A 20,221-nucleotide genomic window follows, 5' to 3' on the forward strand; every position below is an offset into this window, starting at 1 on the left:
CGGGTGTACTTCCATTTCTCACGAGTCAGCTTCTTTTGAAGGTTAGGGGTCGGACTGCCCAGCTGAATTTTCCTCTTCTCGCGGGGGGGTGTAAAACACGTATTTTGCTCGTTCAGAGACGAATAGTTCTAAGGGGCGGCGATATTTGACAGAGATATAGGTTGGAAACATTCCTCTTTGCTTGGGAAAGAAAAGGTCTGTCATCTTGTAGAGAGTTCTGAATTTCTTAGAATTTTGGTCGTGGTTTATCACTTTTGTTCTAGTTGGCTAGAGGGAGTCCAATGTTTTGCTTAAGATTGGCTAAATTTTAATTTTATTAATGTTTGAGCTAATAGTGAATTAGAGGCGTTTCTGGGTGAGTGTCAATCGAGTTTTGTTAAGCCGTTGCATGGTAGAAGAAGGGAGATTTTTGTGAGATTTTCGGGAGATTTGGTCCAGTTATAATCGACTTTGAGAGGAGCGTTACCCGGTGACCCCTTGGGGTCGACCGCTGTTACGGTTAATATTGTTTATCTCCGTGACACTGGCAGCGGGGTCCGATCCGAGCTCGTCGCAGGCTCCTTTCGGTTAAATTGCGGCGTAATTGGCTGAAGATCTGGGGCTGGGTTCAGCGTCTTAATCATGTCGCTGAAGTTTTCTACGTGTGGAAGAGTTGAGTCTGAATTGCTCGCCCTGAAGTTCCAGTTTGCTTTGGAAAATATGGAAAAAGAGGGAAGTCGTCATCTCCTGTTGTCCATCTCCTTCTGTTATCTTCAGAGAGTCTTCGAAATAAAAGGGAAGGCTGATTTTTTTGAGTTAAATGCTGCTGAACCGAGTAGTGCGGGTGCTATGAGAAAATTCCCGTTGCGCTTTGAACAGACATCTGTATCGGTTTCACAGAAACGATGAATTGTAACTATGAGAAAATTCCCGTTGTGCTTGAACAGACATCAGTCTCGGTTTTTCTGACAACGATGAAGGGGAATTTTGAAAATATTCCCGTTGTGCCTGAACAGACTCCAGTATCGGTTCCCTGACAACGATGAAATTGGACCGTTTTGCTTCGACGTTTTGGGACTGGATCCCGGCAGCTCCCCGAGGCTCTCAGACTGGTATACGCTGATTCTTGAGCAAACATTTTTATTTTATTTTATAAGTAATCATGAGAATTTGGGAAGCGTTAACTTCTATCGCATTAGCCGACTTTTTATATAGATTAAAATTTGTATTTTGCTGTTAATAGATCAATCACTAGTTGAGAAAGTGTTATGAATAATAAATAGTTGAGAAAATGTTAGCAATGTTTTTTAAATGTTTAATTGTCATGAGTTTAATACTTGAGTTCACTTTTTAAAAAGATTAATATTGAGGTGTTTGACCTGCAACCTGCGTATGACCTGCACCTGATTTTGTATGATGGGAATTATGTTAAAAAATGAGATTGAAATAATGAGTAAATTTTAAGATTATGTTTTGTAGGAGTAGTCTGGCCAGCTATTTTAAATTATAATGTGTGGGAATATTCAATAAATCTGTTTATTATTTTTATCATTGCTGTTTCTTTTGCGTTTAATTGTGGTCTATTGTAGATCACTCATGTAATCCTTACGGAACATGGTTAATTTATCGAACCTGGGTAAAACCATATTGCGGTAGTAGAAAAATCAGTTTTAAAAGTTGTGACTATACGATCGGCTTAATTAATTTATTTTGATTTAAAGTGTAGACTTCTTAAATGTGAGATGTATCTTTCCCCGTTGTTTTGAAGAGTTCTAAGTGGTATTATAAATGTTAAGTGTTTTATGGCTATCTCTAGATTTGTATTGAAATTTATGTGTTTCCACGTTCGAGATCTGAATTAGATTTATTTTAGTGAGAGACAGCGTGTTAATATTTTGTTGTGGAAATGCCTTTTCGCATTTTGTTTTGACAAATAATCCTTGAGTTTAACAAAGCACTAGGGAGGATATTTTCCTTGATTTCTTTGATAAAAAGTGTTTTTATTTTGATTATGAAAGTAATTTAGTAGTACTGAGTTTAGTTTTAGTTTGAGTTATTTTTTTTTGTCGCTGCACCAAAGAGAAAGTTAAGAAGTAGTCAGCTTTAAAGTTAAATGAGTGAAAAAGTAATTTTAATAAATATTTTTTTCCTACGTGACAGTAATAACCTTGAGTTAATTGAAGGGAAATTCGAAATTATCTTTTCACCATTCAGGAGATGAAACGATTGTGAAAGCTTTTTACGAGTGCAGTGTTGGTGGTGTTGGTGTATTTAATTATGGCAAAGCACACTAGGGCTATCTGCCTAAGAGGAGGGATGCCTTTCGTGGAGGACTTTTTAAGGGAAACTGGCTCGTATACACGTTACACATGGTGAAAACCACGATAACACCCATGCAGCCAGCCCGTTCGCGGGATTCGAACCTCGGACCGAACTACCAGTGTTCAGCGACTTTACCGCTCGGCCGCTGGTGGGCCTTACGAGTGCAGTGAAACACGCACAGTGGTTCTTTCTTTTACAATATGTTTATTGAACCAAGCAGCGCATATTTTAAAGGAGCCTTGTTATCGGATTTAGGTTGCATTTCTGCCCCCTTGGTGTTGGTTGGATCGCTCATTACCAGAGCTAATTTAAGCAATGGCTACGGTAAATTCACAATGATTAGCATGAACAGTTTCCCGTACCCGGATCTCTTAAATGGCACAACTTTGTTTCAACGTTTTCCGTAATCAAAGATCTACGTATTATGGGATCTGTGTTACGCAGGAATATGGAAAATGTTGTTATTTTCTGAATGATCAGAGGCTGCCTATGGTGCTGCGGTTTATCTTGAAGCTATTTCAAAAGAACAGCCTGTATCCAGTCATCGTTTGCACAGTAAGTCGAGGTTGCCCCAATGAAGACAATAAAGCTTCAAAAACTCAAATTGTTTGCATGTTTAATTCTATCCCAACTGGTTACTAGGATTCTGTCAACATTCAAATTATGATTTTAATAAAGTGTCAGACACCACTATCGCCTTTGCGTGGATTAATTTGCCACCTTATCAACTTAAGAGATTTGTAAGGAACAGGGGTTTTTCAAGCATTCAGCAGTTAACCGAAAACTTCAAATGGGGTCATTTACACTCGGAGAATAACCCAGCAGACACAATATCATGTTTACTGGATGCTAGGGCGGTATCATAGAACTGTATGTGGTGGCTTGGTCCACAGCGTTAAGAACAAGAGGCATCAACCCAGGTTAGATATGACAAGTTTTATATTTAATCTTTAAAGATAATGCGAACCCCTGTGTACACTGTATTGATTTTGGCTGTAGATAATGACGTTTTATGCAACATCATAAACTTCACTAATAACTATTTTATATTAATTAGAGTTTTAAGTTTTATTTTCAGGTATTTCTTCCGCCTTCTTCGTGCTGTAGTGGTCTGCACGCTGCGCGCGTAATTGAGAGGTTAGCGCTGCGATTTCCGCCGAAGGCGTTGCTAATTTTTCAAATCTTTTCTTTCCAAAAAATACCTAATAACTCTACAATTCAAGCAACGTAGCTGATCAGCATAGACGAAGACTAACATAAGAAGAATTATATAATGCTCGAGATGTTCTAATTATAAGAGGTCAGGTAAATGTTTTTCCTTCGGAATTTGCCTTACTAAAGCAGAAACAGCTATTGCGTGAAAATTTTAATTAAGATTTAATCCCTTTTTAGAATAAAAAAAAAGGTGCTATCCGTGTTGTAAGCCATTTAACTCTCTCAAATCGGAGCTACAATTAGAAATATCCTATAATTTTGCCACCTGGCTACAAACTAACGAAACTTATCACGGAATATTATTATCATAGGAAGCACTTGCATGTAGGACCTCAAGCTCTTCTTAGAAGTGTACGGCAAACGTTTTGGTCTATGGATGGCAGAAAGTTGGTAAAGCAAGTAGTGCATGAATGTCTACGTTGCTACTGATAGAAGCCAACCATTGCCTCCCACCGTTGAGATAGTGTCTTATCTAACAATCGACGCTTTAATCGCAAGGTAACGCAGGCAATTCCAAGGACGTTCACGCAAAACTGAAACATTTGCAAAATTTTGTAAGAACTCCCGATGATACATCTTCAAGTTGTTTGGCTTCTGAGGAAGTACTGTGAAAATTTCTTCCTCCCAGTTCTCCAAACTTCGGAGGTCTGTGAAAAGCTGGTGTTACGTCTTTCAAACAAAGCTGGTGTTACGTCTTTTAAAATAGCTATTGGAGAAAATTACGCTAACCTTAGAGGAACTTCTAACTATTTCTACTCAAATTGAGAGAACTCTAAATTCGAGATCGCCTATCCTTTTGTCTCCAAATGCAAACGAATTTGAGGCTTAAACTCCTCAAAATAATCATCAGGCCATGTTTTTTGTAGGACGACCGACCTACGCAATTTCCGAGCCAGAACTCTTGACAGGCCAGATAATATGTTAACGCTTTGGAAGAGAAGAACAAAAATTGTCCAACAAGTATGGAAAAGATGGCTTTGGGATTATATTTACCGCCTACAATAAAAGGTTTAATGACAACTTTAAGGTAATTTTTCTCCTGGTGCTCTTACGTTGTTGAAGGAAGATGACTTACAAATGGTTTGCCTGTCAAACAGAAAATCTGATAGCTGGCCCTGATGGTAAAATTCGTATGGTGATAGCAAAAACGTCAGCTGTTACTTTTAAATGATGTATTTAAAAAATTTCTAAATTTCCCGTACAGTGACAAATTGTGGTTTTATATAATCTTTAGCTTATTACAACTATTAATTAATTCTAATTATACTTGTCATATTGCTTAGAAATTATTATTTTCATATTTATTTTGAAATGCTGAGATATTTAAGCGTCGGGTGAGATGCTGGAGATCGTTATGTTTATTTTTAAAATAAAAAGTAAAAAAATTGTCCTTTCAAAATTGTCAACAATAGTATAAATTCAAATGCTGTTATGAGATACGATATTTGTTGCCGGAACAAAACTTTTGGAGGAACAGTTCTGAGAATCGCTCTTCCGCGAAATCGGGTTACCATCTTCACTTGGTAAACAGAATGAATGCCAAACAAGAAACAGTTATCGCTCAGATTGGTGAAAGTGATGGTTCATTTCAAGTGACGTTTGCTTCTTCGTGCTGTTTTGTATCGCTCACACTCTTTTCGTTTTAAACTTTATTGTTAGTTATGGAAGATAATAGAAAGGTGATTGCTATCAAGTTAATCACTTTGATGTCTTTTCTCTGGCACTTCAAGTAACAGATAAACACACTTCTGGTTATAGCCATCAATTACATCAGTAATAGCGAAATTCTGTATACACTAAGACTAATTTAAAACGTGTGCTGGATAAGTCTATTTATCAGACATTACTTATGTGTATTTTCTGATGTCTGCATTCTAATGAAAATTTGATGGCTCACTTGAAAATTTGTGACCTGATGAGAGCATTCTCTTGACTAACTTTATGGCTCATAATTACTGTTCTGTTCATAAATATAAACAAACAAACAGACCCTCCCCCCAAAAGAAAGCAAGACTTTTTATGACAAAAATCTATATGGCTGATATTTGCATCCTCACAAGCCAGCAGATATTATTCAGCAAAATGAAGATTAAATAAAGCATATGAATACATGAGCAATCAAACATGTGCGAGTTGTTAACTGTCCCATAGAACACTCTGTAATATACCTAAAACACATTAATTATACCAACTCTAGAAATTAGGAAGTGCACATCATGAGTTTGTTTTATGTGATTACGGCAAAGCCTCGAGGGATATCTGCCTAACATGTGGGATCCCTTTGTAGAAGATTTTTTAAAACTGTACAAGGAGTACAAGGAGATACTCGTATACCAGTATCTCTTTTACAGCTTGAATCCTAATAAAATAAATTAGTACTTAGTGTTCTTTTTGCTAGTAGCTTTGCGTTCTTCTTTGTCTGTAACATCATCAACGCAGCTTACAAAACAGCAAAGTCATGCCGTGCATGTTGCATAATGTGAAGAAAATATTATATCGTATTTCCGCGCGCATTTTTCCATCTCAGTTATTTTACAAATGGTGAAAACCAAGAAAACGCCTATGTAGCCAGCCCGTTTGCGGCATTCTAACCTCAGACAGAACTACCAGTGTTCAACGACACTTAGGCCACTAGTAGGCCCGTGCACATAATTGGAAAGTACAATTCATTATGTAAACACACATGACGGTGATAATTGACACATGATTGTGCACTGTTTTAAGTAATCAAATGTTATAAATGCACAGCTGTTACATTTCGTATTATTTATTAGTCATGTTTATATTACATATGATATAATTATGAATTACCTCAAAAACAAACTGTGTACACTCTTTAGTACTCAAATGCTCATTGATTATTTTTCAACTGATTAGTACATATCCATAATAATTTGCAAAGAACTGATATACGACATACGAACGAAATACGACAAATTTGGCGAACTTTTGGCGGCGAATAATTTGTAAACAAATCTGAACTGTAAGAACGTCGTAAAATGCTGTCAACTCTGAAATTTCCACGATTAATATATTTAATGAATATATAAATATTTTAAAAATGACTCAGGCAGCTATACTACAACAAAACAGCAATAATTAAATCGGCCTCTATTTCCACCGTCCATGACTTCACAGTGAGAGCGATCGCCATATTGAAAGTTACCCGTGATCCTTCAGAAGCAGAACGTTCGTCGGATTGGTTGAACGTACGAGGAACATGTCTCCAGACGGAACATATTCGGAAAAGTTTTAAAATGCTGCTCGTAGCTGGGAAATGTTCCTCCTAAGCTAGACGAAACATTTCTCGGAAGCCTCCCGCTTAAAGCAATGCTACTAGAATCTCGTTTCTCGAAATTGTCCCGCGTACCCGCGCGCGTCCCTAGAAGTGATAGCCTCTTAATGATGTACTGGTCACTTGTTTTCATTATTATTTTAGGAGTTTTCAATTATCATCTCCTTTACAGCTTGAATCCTAATAAAATAAATTAGTTCTTAGTTTTCTTTCTGCTAGTAGCTTTGCGTTCTTCTTTGTCTGTAACATCATCAACGCAGCTTACAAAACAGCAAAGTCATGCCGTGCATGTTGCATAATGTGAAGAAAATATTATATCGTATTTCCGCGCGCATTTTTCCATCTCAGTTATTTTCCCTCTAGGTTTAATCGCGAAGTACAAAAAACTGAAAAAAAAAAAAAATACTAGCTTAATGTCCCCTTCCTCAGGACGTTTAAAGAATTATCTCCCTGAAATTTTAAAATGGATTCATCCACATAGTGATTTTGTTATCCTACCAATAAAGACAAATATTCGCAAGCTACTTGCGAAGGTCACGCCGAAATTTTTACTTATAACTATTGAACTTATGTTGGTCTGAAACAAGAACGAACCAATCAGAGCGAATCAAACAAGAACTGAGATTCATTTTAGGATTTCTCTAAATCACATGCACATCATCTTCTAATTTATGGATGATTTGAGGTCTGAGGAGTAGCAGAGACAACAGTAATAAGGGGCGAGATTCAAGTTACAGAGTAATGGAAGTGAAGATATCATATTAGATACGTAATGTTTTTCATAAAATTGCGTCCTTCGGAAGTCTAATTATTCGCATAATCTTTCTCTGTCGATTTTCCTGCGACTAGAGTTGTAAACAAAGGAATCAAATAAGCGAGTAAATATGTGTTCCACCTTCTACCATGTACGATAGCTACCTATACTTAAAACATACCTTGAAAAACAATTTTATTTTTAAAAATTGTAGTTATTGTATTACAAGAAAAAACACTTTTTATGTAAGTTTAAAAGAAGATCTTTTTATGCAAAATAAGGTGCATCATAGATTATTTTGCAAGCAAAGCTAATGAATAATGCTAGTAGAATATTTTTAAGTAATTGTAATGGAATTATTGACAGACATTTTAAGTGAAACATTGCTAAAATTACAAAGTTCATCGGGTGAGCAAAATTTCAACGTTCTACGGCTACTCGTACTTGAGTTATGCGAGATACGTATGTATGAAAGGAAAGAAAAAGAAAGAAAGAAACTTTAAAAAAAATATCTCTTCTGAATTTTCTTTTAAATCCATTTTACAATCTTTTCCGGCAAAAACACTCTTTTATTCTGTCCGTACAAATATATGTCAAGCAAAAGCGTCTTTCAAATGGTTTCGAAAGCGGTTGAAACGGATATTTTCGTTGAAATATGATTCTCGAAATTTTTTGAGATTACTTTACCTCCTTTACTTCGTATAAGGATGTAAAAACAACCTTATACCAATTTAAGATTAAATAAAAGAATTCGCATTGCTGTAGATAGAAATTTCGGAACTTTAAAGTAAAATTTCAAACTATGACACTGGGGATGCAGCACGACTTAAAACTGAATTTTAAATAATTATTTAAATAAAAATATACGAAGTTTTATCAACATACCTGCTTCCTGCAGATATTCTGTTAAATTAGTAACTGCTGAATCATCAGAATATAGAGAAAGATTCATAGTCTGTTTGAAGATATTAATGTCTTTTTCTTCTGAGGACATTATTTTCGGATAAATTTCTCTGGCAGATATGGCAACGAAAATAAATGCATAGAGAATTACGTTTAAACCAAACGAGGTCATATTGAATTTCCCTTAAAATTTTCCAGCAAGTTTCCCAAAGATGTCACTTTTCTGCATTGCGTACAATCTTTACCTCTTTTAAGGATTTATGGAGCAATTTCTTTTCTACCTATTTTTTAATTTATATCCAGATAAGATAATAGTCGTCAATTGTACAAGAATGTTCGATAACGTCGATATTTATTGCGTTTTATGAATAGTATAATTGTTTTATATTTTTATTTAATTTCCACTAGTTTTTGAAAACAAATGTTAGATAGTTTGAGTAATACTTTCCTGAAACTAGTAACTAACAGGTAGTTAATTACAAAAATACAATTTACAGATTATGCTGTTTAAAATTTATTACGCGTTCCACTAGGCACTACACGGAAAGGAAGGATGTCCTGTTGAAGACATCTTAAGGGAATCGTACTCGTATCCATATTACAACCATAGAAATGTCCATGCAGCCAGCCGGTTAAAAATTTTACAAAAAGTTATAACTAAAGTTTTCATATACATCAATGACCCGTGCAATAATAGTTCCACCAGTAACCTCAAAGAAACACTGCTGGACACTAGGTACTCGGCCCGAATTCAAATGTTGGTGGACGGCTGGGTTTCAAGGAAATTTCGTGGTTTTCACGAGGAAATTTCGCGATTTTATGCATGGAAATTTCGTGGTTTTAGCGAATATCAGCCAATTTATCTTTTATCTGTTCCAATATCCATACTATAGTAAAATATGGTAACTTAAACAATTCTCGACTGAAAGAGAAAGTGTTTAAAAGACAGAATACTGGTCATTCGATGCGAGTTCAAATCTCAGTGAACGCTCTAGCTGCATGGACATATGATCCATTCCATATTTCCATATGACTCTGGAAATTCTTCATCAGAATATCCTTCTGTTTACTCAGACAGCCCAAGTAAGCTTTGCAATAATCAAATAATCCGCTATAAGCTAGTACTGTATTCTAGTATGCATGGGGACAGTCAACATTTATTTACTTGTTTACCAGTAATTTAATCTTCTTATAAGGAAGACGAAATTATCCACGTAGAATATGTCTTAAGATTACATTTAATCGAGGTGTTTCACCAATGGTCAAATGGCTAAGAGTACTGTGTACTGATAGTTCAACTCGGCTTCAAATCCAAACCAGCGGGCTAGCTGCATGTGTGATTTTCGTGTTATTTCCTAGGTATAACATTTATACAAGCCAGTTTCCTTATCATGGCTTTCACGAAGATATCCTCCCTTATAAAGATTTTCTAGTGTATTTTGCCGTATTCAAATAGCCTAACCTAAACTGCCAGGAATTGTTTATTTATCTTGTTTGTTACTACCTCAGTACCACGATACTTTCCTTACCATAATTTCGCATTTAAAAATAAATGTTTAAAATAGTTATATTTACTGATTATATTTATTTAACTTTATTTATCATAACAGACAATAGTCTGGTATTTAGATATTGAAAAAGTCCAAACTATATAGCTTTGTAGCGTTAGCAGAAGTTTTGTACGTGAATGCTTGCAAGTTTCTTATCTGCTAATACATTTGAAGTCACCAGAAACTTATCGTTTGTCATTTCACGACACCTATTATTTACTCATTTAAATGAATACGCACAAGGTTTCATTAGAGTAACACAATTTTATTTAACCGAACTGTGTAATAATTTAGGCTTTCTACATACAATTACTGAGAGTTCCATTACACAAATTGCACAAAGAACAATATATTGCTTACACAGAAAATTCTGGGTACTTAAAATGATACTAAAAAGTATTTTTTAGAAAATGCATCAGGCGTTGCCACCTATTTTCTTAAATATATATATATTCTAAGGGAAACTCTGTTTCACAACCAATCCGCCCCACATGGCTCTACATTGAAACAACTAGAACTGCCCGAAAACGGCCGATATTGTAATCTTGTTTTCTTCCATCCTCCTAAGGTATGCAGTAGCAGTTGCAGTTTCGACAAATGCATTGTATCAATTTACTGTGGACCGCTTGTCCTAAGAGATTTCTTATCTTTTGATTGCTCGTGACATTTCATTGTTGATTCTTTTGTGGCAGAGTATGCTTTTAAACTTTAAACAGCAATAAAAGTGCAGTTTAAACATTTAAGGATTACATTTATTTTTAATCAATTTATTCCTTCCTATAAAAATAAGGGAAATAAACAAAATCTCAGTCGTGATCATAACAAAGCCGGAAAGGCTCGTTGGTCTGACCTTCAGAATAGTTTTATAAAGATCAAAGGCTAATGGAATCTTTGTTAGAAAGTACAAAGGATGTCATTTGAAATCTTCACACCTGTTTTCTGCGTTAACAGACGGGGAGGGAAGAAATTGCTGCGAAACTGGAAAAGTATTTCGGGCGGTTCGGTATTTTGAGAATTCAGGTTAGCCAAAAGCCTGGATTTCAAAGAGTTAAAATTATTTTAAGCACCTGTTCCGTCTCTGTTTAACGTTCTTGATGACAATGATAGCAGCAAAATTTCGAAATATTCATTTCATTTCAATAACGATTTCATATCTATTGCTTGTTCTAAATGCAAAACATAAGAGAGAAAGTTTCTCTTGGGAAAACAGACACACAGACTTAATCAATAACCCTACTTTCGTTTCTTGTATATGTATGATTAAAGAAAAACCCCGAGATTTGCATTTTTGTCGTTCTATAATGACTAGAAAAATACGAATCAGTTGAAATAGATATAATTTATTGGTAGAAGATGTGCTCTGATTTATAATTTAGTAACAGAATTTGGTTATAGCGTATAAGTCCTCACGTGCGGAACAACAGAGACAAAACTCCAGAGGTCCATTCTATATAAAAAAATGTAGCGTTCCCACAACCGAGGGGCAGACGAGACAGTACCATTACGGTCTCCTCCAAGCCTGATCCTCCCCCCAAATGAATGGAGTTTTTAGTCCTGTGAAGACTGATTCTGCACTCCCGTGACCAAGACTACCTAAGTCCAGATCCTAACCAGTAGCTTCATGGGCTTTACCTTCGTAGACCCCATAGAGAGATGCTTATATAAACTGCAGTTAGATTTACATTTTTCATTAAAATCACACATTGATTTCCGTTTTCCTACTTAATTTTAACCTCTACCTTCACAGGATATTGTATCACTACCGACAAAGTAAAATAATACGAGCTCAAACTTGTAATTTAACAATCAGACTTCTGTTAAAATTCCTAATCATTATATGAATTAATAATGTTAATCTTGTAGGCAAACTGCACCCAAGGAAAATTAACACAAGTCACTGAGGAATCTAATGTGCTACCAGTTTGCTTTTCTTTCTTATATCAAACAATTTACACATTGACATCCGTGTAATATAATACGGAGGAATACGGATAGATTTTTAATACGCTACCAGCTTTCTCTTCTTTCTTATATCAAATATTTTACATTTTACCTTCTTGAGTGAAGTAAAGGATGTGCTGAAATCGCGAAAAATCTTGGGTATCATATTTCAAACAAAATATCCATTTTGACTCTCTCGAAACCAGTTGAATGTTTGTGTGTGTGTGTGTGTCTGCGTGACAGCTATACGTATGGACAGAATAAAGGACTCTTTTTTCAAAAAAGGATTGTAAAATGTATTCAGAACAGGTTTCTTTTGTGACGTACGTATGTATCTCGCATAACTCAAAAATAAGCAGCTGTACAATCTTGAAATTTTGCATATAAGACTGTTACAACTGCTTTTATGATCCGCTTAAGGCCTGTATGCTTTTAGTTAATCTACATCTAATAGTTGTAGAATTATCAGCAATTTAAAAGTTTAAGTGGCGAATTAAGCCTACCGAGGTTGCCATTTATTTACATTTGAAACTCTTGGTATACTAAATTAAGTCAATTTGTGCACAAACTTCAGAACCTTTCTTACTAGTGGGCTGAAATGCTAAGTTCCAATTTTGTGCACCGAAACTTTTGTCTTTCTGCCCATTGGCCAAATTACTTCTTTTGACATAGAAACTAATTTTAACTGTAATTTTTTTTTTAATCTGTTTTTAACCTGTAAAGATTATGTTAATTTTATTAACAGTTACGTTTTAAGTTCCTTTCTTGTCGAATTCTTAACTTACTACTTCCGGCCAAAACGTAGTTTTAGAATCACTCTGAATACATAATGAGGAAGAGCGGTATTTAACCACGAAGTTGTACGTGCTGAGTTAGAGAGAATCAGAGTTTCTGATTAGCGCGCGTTCGCCTTTTGGGCTACTCTCTTTCAAAGCTGTTATTATGCTCGCCCGTACTCAGGCCCTTGAGAGCTTCGCAGTCATTAGAGTTAAGGGGCCAACTCGAATAGAATCTTGATAGCTTCGGCTGTATCTCTTTAGTTTAAATTAGTTTTAGTTTACTTTTAGCCTCTTAAGTTCAAGCCCAAGTGTCGGCTTCTATTGTACACTTCAAGACGGAGTTCTGTTAAATCTTATTGGAATAATAAAGGGTTATTTATCCTTTCATCTTGTTGTTTCTTGTCACACGAACTCAAGCGATCATGCACTAAACAGTTCTTAAGATTCTTCACTTTCTACAATAACTGAGAAATACACAAGTGAGAATCCCACAAACCGTATTTGTTGTTTTAGGTCTTTCTGTTTTTTAGAAGATGTTTTGGGTTTTTATGTTTTTCGTCTTTCCGCGAAGTGAGAACTCAATTAATTGAATGAGAAATATACCTACCTCTAAAGAATCGAGGAAATAAATGAAGTGCAACAAAAATTATGCATAATTTAATAGGCCGTACAAGGAAGTCATGTGGGGTCTACATCAGATATTTTCAACGTTTGTCTTTACAGTATTAACCAGTAATCTAAAATTAATTTCAGTGACAGTTATTTCTTTCTGTTCATAAAGTTAAGAAGGCACGTATTTTGAACTAAAAATATTGAAAATATCAGTTATTGAATAGGAATATTAGAAATAGTAGGCTGCTTTTAAAATCTTGCAAATCGTAGCCTACTGTTTGATATAATACATTGATCATGGTCTGGATATTCAAATGCCTCTGGTGGGAACAATGGCAGTTCCAATTCCGCTTTAACTTTTCAACTTCCATATCATCACACTCTGAGCTCATATTTTTGAAGGAGAAGGGCCTTTGGCTTCTGAGTTCAACAATCTGTTATTAATCTTTTTTTTTTTTTTTCATTACGCTAAACTGGATTTCCTTGGTTGTATAGTTTTGCGTTGCATGCTCTTATTTATAATGACATTTACTGGTTTATTGTTAGTTACAGTAGTTTCTGTCTGTTTATTCTTATTTGCGTTTTCTGAAACATTAGTTACTTTTCTGCAAATTCATCAACTGTCTTTGCTTCATTTACCTGTTGCCTGTCGAAATGAGGGCCAAAATTACCGTTTTCGGAGTTTTTAATTAATATCTCCGCTGATTAAAGTCATACGAAGATGAGAATGGTTGAAATGGCTTTCCACGAATTTTTGAAATCCGGAGGTATCTCTCTTGAAGCTCAACTCTCCGCCGTTCCGTAGGAGATAATACTGCAGACAAAGAAAGAAACAAACAGACAGACACGCTCAGATTTCAATTGTATACATTGTTGCCGGACAGTAGACAAGAACTGGAAGAAAGGCCAAACAGAGACCTTGGAGAAGTCATAGCATTAGGATGTGTAATTCATCCTCATCTGTAATTCTGTATTTGTTATAACTGTGTTTACATCTTTGTACGATGTAAAAAGGAAGTATTGTAATCGAGAAAAATCTCGGGTATCATATTTCAACGAAATTATCCATTTTGACGTCTATCGAAGCAATTTAACGATAATTTTGCTTGACATTTGCACGTAAGGACGGAATACAGGACTCCTTTCCTTCAAAAATTATAAAAGTGATTTAAAATGAATTCTGAAGAGAATTTTTTGTGGCGTCTGTGCGTACGTACGTATCTTGCGTAACTCAAAAACGAGCAGCCTCGGATCGTTGAAATTTTATATGTATTACTGCTATAACATGTAGATGTGCACCTCGTATTTTGGTTGCGATGAGCCACACCAAAGGCATATATATATATATATATATTTATGTGCCTTAATATATATATATATATATATATGTCATAATAAGAGCAAAACAAGGAAAAGCCGGAGCAGTGTTGATGCGTGCCTAGATCCATATTGAAGAAGAATTTTGATTGCGTAGTATTTAAAGAACTTGGCAGTCGAGGCAGTTTTAATTCCATTTTTATTTCCAATTGATATTTGTGGCCACAATCACTTGGCACTCTAGTCGTGCCTTTCCACAGAAGATTTACATTTTTGATATTGTTGGGATAGAAAGCAAGCCAGCGAAAATTACATCTTAGGACAGTAGACAGCAAAAGCTGAAGTGCGTAGTTATGAAAGATGGAAACACGCGAAGAGAAAAGTTTTGGTTTACAATTCGGTGATTGGTCGTCAAGAGGCATCTGGTATTAACGGTTACGTAAGATCGCATGATTAATTTGAATGACGCAATGCAGATAAGTTATTACGATTTTAGAATAGAGAGGAAGAATTAATGTTTATAGTTTAATCTATAATTCTGATTCATATATTTTTATCTTACATATTCCCTCCTTCAAAAAGAAAAAGGCGTAGCGACAGAGAAGCCTTTTTAAAGAGAAAGAGTTAAAGCACTAACAAATGAAAAATATATATATATATATATATATATATATATAAATAATAAAATTTTGATCCTGTAAAGTATTATTTATAAATATCAATTTTTTTTTTAAATAGATTCTTAATTTTTAGAGTCCTATTGAATTTTTCAGCATTTCAGTCCAAAAGGTGTTTGAGAATTCACATAACCATAATTCTTCAGGGAAGGTTCTTGTTATTACAGAATATCACAAAAACTTTTACATAATCATTACTTATAATTAAATGTAATGCACATAAATATTTATGATACTTATTTCTATACTGATAAATTAGAATTTAACATCATAAATAATAGGATTAAGATTTTCAGAATTTATGGTTTCACCGTTATCATCTTTCATTTACAATTCCTGATTTTACCAAACTGGAAGCCTCGCAATACTTCTAAACAAACATATCCATCAATAGGGCTGTCCTCTTGAGCTAACCAGTGTGTTTTATGCACTGGTGGCCCAGGGTGCCTAGACAGTTACTTGAAAAGGCCTTCGTTCCTTGCATTAAGGTAACTGGCCTTTGAGAACTGCACTAATACATTCCATAATAAAAAAATATAATAATAAAAAAATTACACACACTCATAAAATGAGAGCCTCCAACATTATCTGACTTGAAGAGGGTAAAAGGAACAACTGTACAGAGGTAATTACAGGCCTCTGTTGAAGGAACCAGTACACCCTCATCATACTATACTTAACACACAATAACCCATAAATTTTAACATGCATTTACCATAACTTCATGTTACATATCTGTAATAATTTCACTTATTTTTTACACCTACGTCATTTTTAGAATAATTATAAAATTCGTATTCAAAATTCTCAATAAAATTTCAAAAACATCAAAACTTATCTTAATATCCTTCCCTGTGAATAATTTAAATAGCTTAAAATTCGTTACTTAATTTGCTCACACATATTTATGAAAAATTAGAAAAATTAATGAACAAGAATTTCAGATTTTCTCAAAACAAATTTCAGAAATTTTAACCAAAGTTGAAATGAAAACTATAGAATCCGCAGCACATTAAATAATTTAGTTCCTGAGCTAGATTCACAAGAATGTAATAATTTTTGAGCTGTTGAAAAAGCGGAAGTGCAAATAATTTTCTGTCGCACATACTTGCAAACACTAACTCAGATCGACCTTGAACTCGCTGTAATGCTGAATTCCTAAACGGTAATTCACTGATGATTTAAAGCACTTTTTTTTATAAATATTGTAGACATTGGCGAAGCAAATTCAATATTCCTATTTACTAGGCATTCGAACTTCTCAATTTATCGAGAGATTACTTTCAATCTGTAAACACTACACGTGATTATTTTTTTGAAGCACTTGCAAAACACCACAGCAGAAGAATGATCTGTTATTTTTTAAACACTGAAAAAAAAAAAAAAACACATTTGATGATTCACTTCTTTCACATTATCTTGGATTTATCACAAAACGATGATTTGAAGAGCTGAATTAAATTTTCCATTGAGGTTTCAGGCTGCAGGAAACTATCCTACCGGCTTAATTGTCAACAGTGCTAAGATTCATAGTTCAATTCAAAATTTTATGAATTTCAATGAAATGTCAAAATATCGTTCAAAGTTTTATGGCAATAATTTTTTGTTAAAAAAAAAAAAAGGAAATATGTTTTGTATTTTCACAGTTATAACTTTTCACATTTTGCTGCTCTAATGCTTGTTCTTCCACCCTGCTCACCCAACCTTTCTTTTGAAAGGGGGATATGTAAGATATAACAAAATATGATAGCTGTTTCAATAAAATAATTGACGACCTCAAAATTAACATTCTAAATTTGGTAATCTGCCCCTAAATTCATCCCTTCTCACAGGTTCCAGACTTTTCTATCTTATGTAACGTTTTAATGCAGATGCCTCTCGTCCAATCAAATTAATTCTAAACCAAAACTGTGAACTGAAACTTCAGCCTTCTTGCTATGAAAGTGCTATAACCTTTCCCTTTTCCCGCGTTAGCTCTCACGCTGGTAAGACGCTTTTAATCCATGCTGCTGCCGCTTACTTGCTTAAGGTAACGTCGTACTTCAAAATGGGAGTTATTCTATTCACATATTATTAAGAAATATCTTGTCTGAAAAGGATTATTTGATATGCATGGAAAAAATAAAGATTGCGATTTTTCAAGATATGTAGTGCTAAATTGCGTCATCATGATTTCCACTCTGCCACCTTCAAACCACAGTTTCATTACATATATATATATATATATCCACTCTATTACTCGGCTCAGTTAATTGAATAGAAAAGAAAAGTAAAAAATTAAGTTAAATAATTTTGCTAAAATGTAATTTATTATGGCAAATTTTCAATTGCTAAATCCAGAATCGAAATAACAAAATGTTTTCTGAAATATTTTTTTGCGTACTGCAAAAACTCATGTGATGATCAGTGTTGCTGCAAATATCGATAAGAAGTATCACAAATCAACTTACATGCGTATAATTAGTTACAGATGTAAAATTTTATTTTTAAAACTTGTTTTCGTGTGAAAAGATATAGCTATTCGTACTGCTGCTTGAATTTGCTGAAGTAGCAAATAAATATCTTTAACAATTTATCTATAAGAAAAATTTCAACTCTAATAGAACTACCAGCGCTCAACGGTCTTATTCATTTGAGTGAATGTGGGTTATCTAAGATTAGTATGTATTTAAAAAAAACACTTAATGATAGGATATAATCTTAATAATAGGACCAAAGGAAAGGATATTAGTCTATGTTATTTTCTTTCTATTTTAAAGTACTAATTTAAATTATTTTAATAGGTTACATTCATTATTTTAATAACTTACTTAATTTGATTAGCTATTATTATAATTTAGATTAGTTTAAATTATTTTAATATGTTAAATTTATTATTTTAACAACCTATTTTAAAGTATTTTGATTCGCTATTATTGTAATTTTATTTACTTTAAATTATTTCATATAATAAATTAAATAAAATTCCAGCTCCTGTTAATCCGAAATTTTTTTCATTAGATTTTCTTATTATATAATGCTGGATATCATTGAAAACACATTAACTGAAATTCAAGTCTGCATGAAAAATATTATGCCTAAATAATTAAACAATTCCATCCTTCAAATTTTAAGTAGTAATAATAATAAAAAAATCTGATGTGCACACCACATGACTTCCTTGTACGGAATATGAAATTATACGCATTTTTGCTTTCATTTCGTTTAAACTTAATTCCTCGAATTTCATTTGAGATATATTTCTTATTCAATTAATTCAGTTCTCGCTTCGCGGCAAGGCAAAAATACATAAAAACTTAAAATATTTTCATTAAAATTTGAAAGATATAAAAAAGCACAAAATACTAAATACAGTCAAAACAATTTTTTTAAAAAAAATTACAGTTTCTACGCAAAATCAAGCAATTCGGCCCGCAGGCAAGAAGGCAGATTTTTTGGTGCAGAGAACTAAAAGTTTCGCTTTGGTCCCATTCGGCAAAAATGCATTGAAGGTGCAGAAATATTTAATTTACTATTCTGCTAAGTTTCAAATGTAAACGGATATGGCTGCTATGGTAAAAAAAAATTAGGCTTAGTAGCACTTAAACAACTTTTATTTATAGTTTCGCAGCTTTTGCATGCAGATTAACTAAGGGCATAAAAAACTTAACAGGAAGATAATAACAACATAATTCAATCATTTTAAAAGAAAATAATGCACAATTTACTAACATATAAGATTAAAAAAAGTGAGCTCACTGAGTTGGCTAACAGAGTGGGTATATATATATATATTACCCACTCTGTATATATATACACTTTTGGTGCGGCCGATTGCAACAAAAAGAAAAGTGCACAACTACATGTTATAGCAGTCCTATATTCAAACTTTTAGACTTCTGAGGCTAATCATTTTTGAGCTATGCGACGTACATACATTCATACGTATGTACGTATAGACGTCGCGAAAAAGTCTCTTCTGAATCCATTTTAAATCAGCTGTATAATTCGTTTGGGGAAAAAGAGTCCTTTACTCTGTCCTTACGTACAGATGTCACGCAAAAACATCGTTAAATTGCATTCTATAACGGTCAGTATGGATATTTTGGTTGAAATTTGAAACTGGGAGTTTGAGTTTTTCTCGATTACAATTCTACCTTTACTTCGTAAAAGGAAGTGAAAAGTGAAGTAGTGATTATGTTTTATTTCTATTGGAATAAAATAACTTACCAGCTTGTTGTTTAATTTCTGTTAAATTCCTTTCATCTGCACCTTCTGAATAATGAGAAAATTCCAAGTTCTTGCGAATATCATCAGTTTCAAATAGAGATTCAGTATTTGGATTAATTTCTTGTGCAGCAATGCTGACGAAAATAAATATGCACAAAATTATTTTAAAACCTATAGGCTTCAACATACTGTATTTTTTTATACTCTTCTGCGCATTTCAACAAAAGCGTCGGTCTCTTGGTCGTACTACCTTTGCCTGGAGGGTTTGTTCAATATTTTATTTCAGTTTTTCTAAATAAGATAATAGTTGAAGACTACAAAAGATTTTGATAACGTCGATATGTATTGTGTTTTTATCTATAGTTAATTGTCATATATTTTTTATCTAGTTTCTTCCAATTTTGAAAGGGTGTCTTTAACTGATAATCTGAATATGGCTTTTATCTGATTATTTGAAACTGAAGAACGTTAGACAATTGATAATCATAAAGTTAATAAGTTTACACTTATTCCAACTAAATCCAAGCAACATAAAGTTAATAAGTTTACACTTATTAACTTTATGTTGCTTGGATTTATGTTACGCACGCTATTTCACAGCTGTTGCAAATTAACTTTTGGCTAGCAGGTACTTGCTTATAACACACAATATGTGAAATTTATGAAAT

The 20,221-nt window shown here is 33.8% G+C and overlaps 1 protein-coding gene across 1 annotated transcript in view; it reads right to left on the bottom strand.

The window, feature by feature from the left end:
• The window catches only part of LOC146994367 (uncharacterized), a 110,909-nt gene extending 91,051 nt beyond the window's left edge, over window positions 1-19,858 (bottom strand). Inside the window, exon 1 of the mRNA XM_085827148.1 lies at window positions 19,554-19,858. Coding sequence (XP_085683274.1) covers window positions 19,554-19,740 — 187 coding nt within the window. The 5' untranslated portion in view covers window positions 19,741-19,858. The remainder of the gene's footprint in view (window positions 1-19,553) is intronic.
• Between the last annotated feature and the right edge of the window lie 363 nt (window positions 19,859-20,221).

This window comes from Stegodyphus dumicola, chromosome 11 (assembly GCF_044657685.1).
Source record: "Stegodyphus dumicola isolate Sdum_Otavi_A_Nest chromosome 11, ASM4465768v1".
In the NCBI taxonomy this organism is placed as follows: domain Eukaryota; kingdom Metazoa; phylum Arthropoda; class Arachnida; order Araneae; family Eresidae; genus Stegodyphus; species Stegodyphus dumicola.